The sequence below is a fragment of the Camponotus floridanus genome, unplaced genomic scaffold (assembly GCF_003227725.1).
Source record: "Camponotus floridanus strain SB8 unplaced genomic scaffold, Cflo_v7.5 scaffold142, whole genome shotgun sequence".
Taxonomy (NCBI): domain Eukaryota; kingdom Metazoa; phylum Arthropoda; class Insecta; order Hymenoptera; family Formicidae; genus Camponotus; species Camponotus floridanus.
This window is the reverse complement of record NW_020229262.1, coordinates 494,692-506,971: the sequence shown is the minus strand read 5'-3', so window position 1 is coordinate 506,971 and position 12,280 is coordinate 494,692. Positions and strand designations below refer to the sequence as shown.

At 31.8% G+C, this 12,280-nt stretch overlaps 1 protein-coding gene across 1 annotated transcript; it reads right to left on the bottom strand.

Moving 5' to 3' along the window:
- Window positions 1-5,315: 5,315 nt before the first annotated feature.
- On the bottom strand, window positions 5,316-8,260 carry LOC112637214 (probable cytochrome P450 6a14). Its single transcript, XM_025406434.1, has 3 exons — window positions 7,897-8,260; window positions 5,607-5,858; window positions 5,316-5,488 (listed from the first exon to the last, which is right to left on the bottom strand). The coding sequence occupies exons 1-3, from the start codon at window positions 8,258-8,260 to the stop codon at window positions 5,316-5,318; spliced, it is 789 nt and encodes a 262-aa protein (XP_025262219.1).
- Between the last annotated feature and the right edge of the window lie 4,020 nt (window positions 8,261-12,280).

Sequence of the window (12,280 nt, the reverse complement as noted above, 5' to 3'; positions counted from 1 at the left end):
TGTTTGATTCGTGAGGGACCAAACGAAAAGTGATGATAGATTGAATCAAACTAAGAAGAAAAGTCCTCTACCATTTTGCAACATTCGCAATACTTATTAAGTAATAAGCAAAAATGTCCCGGCGTATGAGAAGCGGTAGACCGCACGCATCGAGCGGCTTATTACTTTTTTTGCTTAGTACTTAATAATTATTGCGAATTTTGCAAAATGGTAGAGGACTATTCTTCTTAATTTGACCCAATCTATTATCACTTTTCGTTTGGTCCCTCACGAATCGGACACCCTGTATATATATATATATATATATATATATATATACAGGGTGACCCATTTTAACTTAGACAGCCAAATAACTCGAAAAATAAGCACACTACGAAAAAATGGTTAGAATCAAAATTTCGTCATTTCGAGGGGGACGTACAATGATGTTAAAATCAGCTCCCCCACTCCTCCCCCTGGGCGGTGAGGGGGGGCAAGTTTGAAATCTTAAATGGAACCCCCTATTTTTCATTGCATATTCTTGTAGCTTATCTCGAGAGCTTTCCAAAACACTATAATTAAGTACCTTTTTATTAAGTACTTTTTGAGTTATAAGGCTTAAAATAATTTCTTAATTTTACATAAACCATAAAATATCTAGTAAATCATTCATTTTTCGATTATCTTACCTTCATACTTTTATGTACAAAATAATGAGAGGAATTGGTGTAAAGAAAACATACAGTTGTTTTTAAGAAAAAATATGGAATTGTTAATTGCAAATTACATATTTTTTCTTAGAAACAACTATGTGTTTTCTTTACACCAATTGATTCCTCTCGTTATTTTGTACATAAAAGTATGAAGGTAAGATAATCGAAAAATGAATGGTTTACTAGATATTTTATGGTTTATGTAAAATTAAGAAATTATTTCAAGCCTTATAACTCAAAAAGTACTTAATAAAAAGGTACTTAATTATAGTGTTTTGGGAAGGTGTCTCGAGATAAGCTACAAGAATATGCAATGAAAAATAGGGGATTCCATTTAAGATTTCAAACTTGCCCCCCCTCACCGCCCAGGGGGAGGGGTGGGGGGGCTGATTTTAACGTCATTGTACGTCCCCCTCGAAATGACGAAATTTTGATTCTAACCATTTTTTCGTAGTGTGCTTATTTTTCGAGTTATTTGGCTGCCTAAGTTAAAATGGGTCACCCTGTATACACAGGGTGTCCGTCGATTTTCGACCTTTACGAAATAAGGAAGTAGATTGGCATAAATTAAGAAGGAATGACCTCTACCGTTTTATGATTGTCGCAATAATTAAGGAAAAATTAAATAAAAAAGATCGGCCAATCTGCGAAAAGATACATTCAGATTGGCCATCTGAATAAAAGCGCGCGACGACAAGAGTCGTTCCACTGTAATCTGATACTATGAGCGCGGCGAAGCGGTAGGCGGGTCGCTCTTCGAGACATGATGATGGTTTGCGATATATCGCAATACCGCGCCGAAAAATGACCCGTCCCTCCTTTTCGTGGCGAGAAAATGATGCGCTATCATTTCCACACCATCTTGCAGCAGATAGCATGGTGCGCTTTTTTTATAGTGGTTTCCCCCATAAGCCTATTTCACTCTCAATTTGAAAATTATTCAAAATGCTATTACTATGCGCTGAATGTATCTTAAATGTAAAAAATTGATGGTGACAGTACCTTTATAAAAATTGATCCGTGGTTGAAAATCCCTCGATAAAATGTATTGCACGCGTTGATAACGATACGTTGATAAAATGTTTCAAGAATCCTTTCTTCATCTCGTACAGGAAGGCGCATTGCTGGACCGGTTATCCCGATATTATGCACACCCAGTTTCACATAATTATTGCACACGTTACAGCAGCACGTAAATACAACTGAGCGAACAGTGAAAATGAAGTATACTCTGCAGGAATATACGGATATGATTGTGGCATACGGACTAGCGGGAGAAAATACTTATCGTGCGGTCGCAATTTATATGGAATCATTTCCCGGTCGTGCACGAAAACCAAGTGACCGTACAATTTTATGTGTTGTGCAACAATTATGTAAAACTGGGCACTATCGTGCATAATATCGGGAAAACCGGTCCAGCAGTGCGCCTTCGTGTAAGAGATGAAGAAAGGATTCTTGAAGCATTTTATCAACGTATCGTTATCAACGTGTGCAATACATTTTATCAAGCGATTTTCAACGGATCAATTTTTGTAAAAGTACTGTCACCATCAATTTTTTACATTTAAGATACATTCAACGTATAGTAATGGCATTTTGAATAATTTTCAAATTGAGAGTGGAATAGGCCTATGGGGGAAACCACTATAAAAAAGCGCACCATGCTATTTATCGCAAGGTGGTGTGAAAATGATAGCGCATCATTTTTTCGCCACTAAAAGGACGGGTCATTTTTCGGCATGGTATTGCGATATATCGCAAACCACCATCATGTCTCGGAGAGTGACCCGCTCATCGCTTCGCAGCACTCGTAGTATCAGATTACAGTGGGGCGACTCTCATCGCCGCGCGCTTCTATTCACGCAGATTGGCCGATCTTCTTTATTTAATTTTTCGTTAATTATTGCGACAATTACAAAACATACAGGTCATTCCTTTTTAATTTGAGCCAATCTACTTCCTTATTTCGTCAAATCGACAAATTATTTCGTCGAAAATTGACGGACATCCTGTATATATACGGTGGGCCATTTTAATCGATGCACTCGAATATCTCGAAAACAGCACTCTTCAGAAAGAAATGTTTCAAACAAAAATTGTAGGGTGTGAAGGGGGACATAAGATGGTAGCATTGGTTTGACCTTGGAAAGTCATTTGAAGGTCACATAAAAGTCACCTTCAATTTCTTAAATTGAACTTACTATTTTTCATTACATATTCTTGTAGCTTATCTCGAGAGCTTTCCAAAACACTACAGACAAATGTTTTTTCATTAAATACTTTTTGAGTTATAAGGCTTCAAAGTTTGCAGTACTTCGATATAAAATGCAAAATATCTCGTAAAATATTTAGTTTTCGGTAGTCTTACCCTAATACTTTTATGCACAGGATAATGAGACAAAACTATTGGTGCAAAGAAAACGTATGATTGTTTATGATAAAAAATGTGTAATTTGCAATGCACTTTTTGTTGTTGCATCTTGTGCATAAAAGTATTAGGGTAAGACTACCGAAAACTAAATATTTTACGAGATATTTTGCATTTTATATCGAAGTACTGCAAACTTTGAAGCCTTATAACTCAAAAAATATTTAATGAAAAAACATTTGTCTGTAGTGTTTTGGAAAGCTCTCGAGATAAGCTACAAGAATATGTAATGAAAAATAGTGGGTTCAATTTAAGAAATTGAAGGTGACTTTTATGTGACCTTCAAATGACTTTCCAAGGTCAAACCAATGCTACCATCTTATGTCCCCCTTCACACCCTACAATTTTTGTTTGAAACATTTCTTTCTGAAGAGTGCTGTTTTCGAGATATTCGAGTGCATCGATTAAAATGGCCCACCGTGTATATATATATATATATATATATATATATATATATATATATAAAATACAATATTAAAATAAAAATATATATCAGGGTTATCTGTTGTTAAAAAAAAGCGTTTGTAGTTTACCTCGAGAATTTTTCAAAACACTATAATAAAATATTTTCTCATTCAGTACTTTTCGGGTTATGAGGCTTGAAATAATTTTTTAATTTTTATCTAAATCATAAAATATCTAGTAAAATATTCATTTTTCATTTATCTTACCTTAATACTTTTATGTACAAAATAATAAGAGGAATCAATTAGTTTAATGAAAACACATAATTGTTTCGAAAAAAAAAAAATGTAATTGTAAATTATTAATTGTAAATTTATATGTATACAGGGTGTCCCATGTGTCTTCCGTCCAAAAAAAATTATAAGTAGACCTCGTTAAACTGAATTAAAGTCCTGCACTTTGAACAAAACCACGTAAAATTTCAAGATATTAAAGAAGATCGGCCAATAAATGCACGATCCGCGTGGCTAGGCAGTCGGCCATTTCAGCGAGGACGGCCCACCGCGGTGAATATCAGGTGGCAGCGAAAAATGAAATAAAAATGATTTTTATAAACTTATAAACACCGTATTTAAAAATCTAAAAGTTTTTTTCGCTTTCTTAACATTCTTTTGAATAGTTTTAGAGTTCTATGTTAACATTTAAAATAATTTTGATTAAATACAAAAAAGTCGAATCCGAAAATATGGTGCGTTAAAGTTCACACATCGCACCAAATCATGTAAAATCAATTAGTCTTCGGAGTTGTAGTTTATTTTATAACAGTTCTGTAATTCTATGTCAAATATACCAATAAAATTCTATTCAAATTAAAAGCAAAAAATCGATTTTTGATAACTCGAATTATAATTCGTATAAGAAAAGTGAGATTGGATCGTATTTTTATGATATTTTTGCGATTTTGTAAGAAATTTTAATCACTTCCTAGTCAAATAATTATTTTTCAAATAAAAACTATTTTTAATATTTAAAGATCAATATTTATTTAAAATATTATAATTATTTTACAGAGAAAAAGTTATAAGATTTGTAAAATTAAAGGAATACTGCGGAAAATTCTTATCAAACTAGAGTTTCTAAAAAAATTTTTTTTTAATAAATGTTGATTTTTAAATGTAAAAAATGATTCTCATTTAAAAAATAATTATTTGATTAGAAAATAATTATAATTAAAAATTATAATTAAAATTTTTTACAAAATCGAAACGGCGAAACGGGAAAATGGCGATAGTGGTAACCACAAGTAGCGGCGCGTTATTCCTCCCTTCGCTGCGCGCCAGCAGGCAATCTGATACGATGGGCCATGATATAGCTCGAGCGGTCGAACGCTTTTCTCATTCGTCTGACATCAATAATTAATATTACTATTATTATTGCAAAAAACGTTACATGGAATAGGATTTCTTTATTTAATTTACTGCGCTCTGCCTCCTTACAAGAGCGTGAGCTCATTCTCAGGGATACCTTATATATGTATGTACATATAATTCAAACTTAAAATTAAACAAGTTATATCACGCATGTAATAACATAAATTAAAAATAATTAAACCGAATTATTAATTATTTTATACACCATACAAAATATTACAATATAACAAATTAGTAATATTAGTAATATTAGTAAAATATACATATATATTGATGTTATCGGGATATGACTATTATTATTCTAATTTATAGATATTTTCTCACCTTTGTTTCTTAAAAATTGTATTAAAGCTTAAATTAAGTCTGATTAATTTTAATTATCCTCAAATGTATTCCATCCTTTGGTGCTAATAGCAATGATTTAGAATTATTTATGTAGGGTATTTGCGTTTTATCGCAAATCTCAACTTTATAATTTCGTAGTATCTTTATAAGACCAATCTTTGTTTGATGAATACCAAAGCGAGCACCTGAAAATAAAAAAATTATTATTATGAGAAAAATGTCTCGATTAAAGTAATGTTACATGTGACATCAAAGCAAACAGAACTAAAGGAAATGTATTTAAATCTATGTATCTCATTTTACCAATGCAATTTCTTGGCCCATCACCAAAAGGTAGATAATGCATCGGATGTCTGGTTTGTATTGCTTCATCATTGAATCTTTCTGGATCAAAAACATCTGGCTTCGGATAAATATCCGGATCTCGATGAATTCCAAAAACCGGAATGAATACTTTTAGATTTTTTGGTATATTAACTGTGCTACCACCAAAAGTATAACTTGATGTCGAATGTCGCATAAGATGTGTCGCTACTGGATATTTACGTAAAGTTTCTGCATTAAGAATGTAAGCAAAAATTATATATTTGAAAATTTGTTCGTGAAATTTAAATTATCGAAATGAGTGTGTACATATATGTTTTAAAAATTATTAACAATAAAACTAATGATATTATATTGATACTGAAAATTAATAGCAAATCTTTCTATGATAATTATGCATAAGAAGGGCCCACCTTCGCACAAATGTGTCACCTTCGCACATATGTGTTGACATATGTTGTCAAGGTCATATCTCTAATCAATATTCTGAAGATTTTAGCCAGCGGTCGTTGTTTATTAAAAAGTTATTAACAAAAAANGAGAGCGAATAAGTAGGTGAAAATTATATAAAGAAAACAGTTATAATAATTTAATAAAAAGAGGCGCAAGAGGTGAGAATGTACAGAGTTTCATATAAATAGTCTGGAAATATATATAAAAGTAAAAATAAAAATAAAAATAAAAATAAAATAAATATAAAGTTAGCGGACGTTTCGGCTCTTGGTTCGAGCCTTCTTCAGCGCAAAGATATAATATTAATAAATAATAAGGGACATACAATAAATCATAATTACTAAAACGAAGAATAAATAAAAGCTATGACAAGATCGCAGAGACGTAACGTTAATAATCGCTTGTCAAAAATATTGGTCTTCATGGTAAAAATGTGGAAGCCTTTATTACGCGAATGTAGAACAGTGGCTCGACAACAGTACCAGGTGCAGTCTAAAATTGGCAATCGACAAATTATAGATATTAATATTATAAAAGGATGAAAGAAATAAAGGTACTTACTAAGACACTGTTCTACTGTGGAAACCAGAGATGGAAAGCATACAACAAGCTTCAACATAAAATCGGTTACTGTCAAAAATGACGGTGAGAGGCACTTATATATACTGGAACGTGACTTTTCATATTTTCGGTAGTTTGTTTATAATGTCATGATACAAAGACGGTAAACTTTCTGTGTCTGTCTGCAAATTTAAACCATTCTTCCTGTCTTTTTATAAAAAGCATTTCTGAGATGAGTCTTTTATTATAAAAAGAAGTCTCATCAAGAACCTGAACGTCATTCCAACGAAATCATGATCTCCTTGTAGTCTATGATTAGTAATGACAGAACGAGTAACAAGATTTTATTAATATGTGATCTATGCTCTGAAATTCTTGTCTTTAACATTCTCGATGTTTGGCCGACATATGAGGCATCGCAATCGGAACAGTTAATTTTGTAGACTACGTTTGTTTTACAGTTAGTGGGAATATAGTCTTTATGAACTTTAATAAACTTGTTTAATTTATTCAGGCTGGTATAGGCAAGTTTTACGTTCAAGTTATTTGTGACATCTCTGAACTGCTCAGTGACACCCGGCAGATATGGAACTGTAAAAAAACGTGGAGGAATCGTTTGATGCACTATGATCATTGTGAACACGACCATTAATCAAAAATCTTAGCCGTTGATTCATGACTTGAAAAACAAGGCTCAGAGGATATCCATTGTCCAGAAGGATCCTTACAAACAAGGTCAAGATTTTTATAATGAAAAGTCGGATGTGATAAAGAGGAAACCCTGTCCACGAGACCGATTATCGTGCCCTTCTTTTGGCAAAGTGGATGTTGAGAGAAATAATTCAGATATCTGCCCGAAAATGTGGATTTGTGAAACCAGTCAAATATTAGAACGTTATTATTGACAATTATAGTTACGTCCAAAAAGTTGATTTTTCTGGTCAACCTCTAGTTCACAAGTAAATTGTAATCTGTCATGAAAGGAATTAAAAATGGAAAGAGTCGAGTCAATTGAGTCTGTAGGAACAGTCATTAGGATGTCGTCAACATATCTAAAATAAAATCGTGGAGTAAATCTTAATGTATTCAAGGCTTTCTCTTCTAAGTCCTGTAAAACTATGTCAGCTATGATAGGTGATATGGGAGATCCCATGGGGGTGCCGAAAGTTTGTTTATAAAACATGTTATTGAAAGTAAAAAAAAGTGGAGTTTAATACTAGTCTAACTGCATTTAAAAACTCAAATTCAGGCAAACCACATGTGTTCTGAATAAATCTCCATCTGCTCGAGACGCTGGAAAGAGCCAGATCAACCGGAATATTCGTGAACAGGGAAGTCACATCTAGTGAGATTAACACAGAATCGTCATCAATGTGAATATCAGCTAATTTATGTACTAGATCGAAACTGTTATTTATGTGACTAGGAGCGATAGGAAAGTTCTTAATCATGACCTTGTGCAAAAATAATGCAAGGGAATAGAGAGGGCTATTAATAGATGAGACGATGAGTCTGAATGGAATGTTAGTCTTATGGATTTTTGGTAAAACTATAGGCTCTAGGTAAAGTCCCATCGGTAAACAGAAGAGATTTGTAAATGGCATTAGAGATGTAGCCATGATTTTTCCATCTCGATAATAGCTCTCGTAAGCTAGAAATCAGTTTTTTTGTAGGGTCCTTCTTAATTATTGTATAAGTATTCTCGTCTCCAAGTAATTGCTGAACCTTGTTTATATAGTCCGTTCTACCAAGTGCCACCGTAACATTCCCCTTATCTGCGCGTGTAAGGATGAGATCTTTATTCTTTTGTAGGAAATTTTTAGTAATTGAATAGAGGCGTGTCAACCATTCATTTCGTGAATTTCTAGGATAAGAAAAAGAAGGGATGTTTTTAATCACTGATTTCGATTTGTCTCTAATAGAAATTCTTAATTCCGGAGAAAGCTTCATTAAGTTGCATTCAATGTGTTTTATGAATTCCGTAGTTAAATTGGGAATGTTAATGTGAGGAAGGCTAAAATTCTCCCCAAGTTGTAAGAAACTTTGAATTTCCGGAGGAATATATAAGTTCAATAGATTGACAAACCATTTATCCTTAATCTCATTCAAATTAGAATGTGAATTTGTATATATGTTAGGATCAATTAGAATTTCACAGATATTATTTAATGGTAAATTGTTCCTATTGAATGACCATTTAAAGCGCTGTAATGAGGCAGAATCATTATCAAGAATCGAAGGATGTAGATGACAATAGTAGTGAATCGGTTTGAGACTATTAATACTGCGTTGTTTTGAAAGCAAGAAATTAAATTTTTTGTTTAGTCTGTAACTATCATTTAGGTAGAAGCAAAATAAAGGGCGGCTTTGACTATTGAAAAAATAATTATATTCATATTATACTATTTCATTTTTTTAATTTTTCAGATAATGAATTTGCTTATTCATTATTGCGTCAAGCAAAAATATAAAGGTACGCATATGGAATTGCAAAATGTCATACAAGCAGATAATCAACAGATATCAAACAAACAAATTATTTTAATGTTTAATTTATTAATTTAACTATTTAAAATTGTCCATAAGAAATGGACAATTTCAAATAGTCAAATTAATAAATTATATATTTTATAGAAGATAGATTTACAGATGCAAGATATGATGAAGTGAGACATGATAAAACAGAGGTGCAACGCAAATCTGATGAAACTGCAAACTGCAGTACTGAAATCGATACAAAAGGTACAAATTAAAAAAAATAATTTTCAAACGAAAGAACATGTATTATATTTATTATATATATTATATTTTATCTGTTTAACATTATATTCTATATCTGTTTAATATTTTATATTCTATTTTTATTTGTTTACAACATATATGGACACGAGCCGAAAATAGTCTTCTACTATCTAGCCATGTAATAAATGTGTTAAGATGTGAATATAATGCATTCACAACTTTCTGAACACATCTCCAAGCTGTTGCTTTTCCTACATCGAATCGATTAGCAACGCACCTAAAATTAATAATAGAATAGAATTAATAAGTAAATATTAAATATTATGTATTTATTACATCTTGTTATATACTTTATTAAATATATAATGTCTTTAAAACATCTTATGTCCCGATTTTGATCATTGGTACTATCTTTTTATCCAAAATTAAACTTACCTGTATGAATTAGGAATTGCCATCATTCATATTTCTAACAATATTGTTTTTTCTGAATTGATAGTATGTCTACCTCGTCCTTCGGATTGTTTTATTAATTGTGAACTTAATAGTTCCAACAAAAATATAAACGTTGATCGACTAAGACTGAAAAACACATTAAAATAAATTAAAACAACATGGAACTTTTATATAAGATTATAAATTATAAATTATATTTCTTCACAAAAATATTGATTAAATATTAATTAAATAATCAATAATAATTTATCAAATAAATTACTTATCGAAAATGACTTTTAAAATCACTATCTGTACATTGTCAAACTACGATATAATTATTGCAACGTACTTTAGGTACGTTGGAACGTTCGAAATAATTTTTGGAACGTACTTAAGAACGTTCGAAATAATTTTTTATTAAATTTATAACTTCTTCCAAATCAGATTCATCTCTTGAGTCTTCATCTGATTCTTCAAATATTAAATTTAAATACGTTCCAATCAAAAATTTTTGTCGCCTGTCCATATTTCTAAGTTAAATAGATTACTCAATTGCTAGTACTGCCAGCACTGAAGTAGCGTTCCGTTTTGAACATCGTATAGCCATACTTACAGCCATGGACGTAAGAAATACTGGACAGAGTATATTGCTGCGGGATGAAGCTCAAAGGGTGAGGGGAAAGAAATGTCTACTGCAATGGAATATGAGGCATGTAAGATGGCGACGGATATTAATTTCACGTAGTGTGATATTTTTGAATTTCTTAATATTAAAAAATGATTCGGAATAACACAGCGATTTCAGATGATAGATGATTTCACGGAATCTCTCATATTTTATTCGATTTACGTCCGTGCGACGTGAAAATAGACACTAAATCTGATGCATCTAAGATGGCCGCGACAATAAACCCCTTACCCCTTACCTTTCACTCCCCTCGTCTAAAAGAGTACTTTATGCTCTGTCCAGTATTTCTTACGTCCATGCTTACAGCACGCTTTCATAAAATGGAAGGCTGTTGATAGCATGCTTTATGACGTAATGATTACAGCGCTGGCAGTGAATTTTAGAACACAGCCGTGGAACGATGGTGGTGGAGAGTGACAGTGACACGCGGAAGAGAGTCGCAGTATGGGAGTCGAACAGTGTAGTCATGGTCGAGTGATAAACCTTGTGATAAGATTAAACGAGTATATTAGACTCAGTGTCTCAATTATTAAGAAACCTTAATTGGCAAATTCCTTTCTCTGAAGCCCTCCTATCCTGACACCATCATCCAAGATATTCCTTCGTATAACCTATACCAGGTATCTTACAGTACAAAGGAAGAGAAGTGACATATTAAAAGTTATTATCAAGCGGCACAGTAGCGTCGCGACGCCAAGTACATTTATTAATATTATATAAAAATACAGATTTGTGACACTTAACGACAACCAAGTGGACTGTGATTCATCAATTAAAAGGTAATATTGCGAAAAATATGTCTCATTTTAGATGATTAGATGTTTAGATGTTTAGATGATTAGATGTTTAGATTAGACATATTATATTAATAAAAAGAATAAACAGTTATTGTTTTGTGGAATATAATTGTGTAATTTATAATTATGTGTGTGTGTGTGTGTGTGTGTGTGTGTGTGTGTGTGTGTGTGTGTGTGTGTGTGTGTGTGTGTGAAAATTATTGATTTAATTAAGTTTTTAACATTACATATCTACTATTATAGATTTCATTCTTATTGCATTACTTTTTATTATAAATAAAATTTTATTTCACATGTATGATTATAATGATGTATATAATGTTCACATGTATGAAGAATCAAAGAAAATGTTAGAAGTTCAGATTTAATTAAAATAAAACATGCTGCAATTCTGTCATTGTATTAGATTTCTATCTTAAACAAAATGAAATTTAAAGTAAAATTTGGCCATTACTATGTTTAAAGAGAAAAAGAAGAAGTTTATAAAAATTCGAAAACTGAAACAAATGTATGTAATGAGTAAATAATAATAATATAATAATAATAATTACCATAAAAGTTTAATACAAGTTTGTTGCGTATCGTAATAAATATTATTTTATAAAGCAGCATCAACATATATAGTACATCCTCCCACAACTTAAAATATATTTCCAATTTTACAAATATGATGTTACCCTTTTCCTACTTCCATGCAACATATAAACCTTATTCTTCTAAATAATCTATTCATACAAGTTATGATTGATGACGCAGAAAAAGATTATTTATGTGTACATAATTATATATAAGTATGTATATCTATAACTCTATAGTTCTATAGTACATAATTATTGTATACACACACACACACACACACACACACACACACACACACACACCACTCATGTATGTGTGTGTGCGCGCGCGCGCGCGCGTGTGTGTAGAAATTTACATATTTTACTGTGCAACCATAATTATAGTTACAATCATAA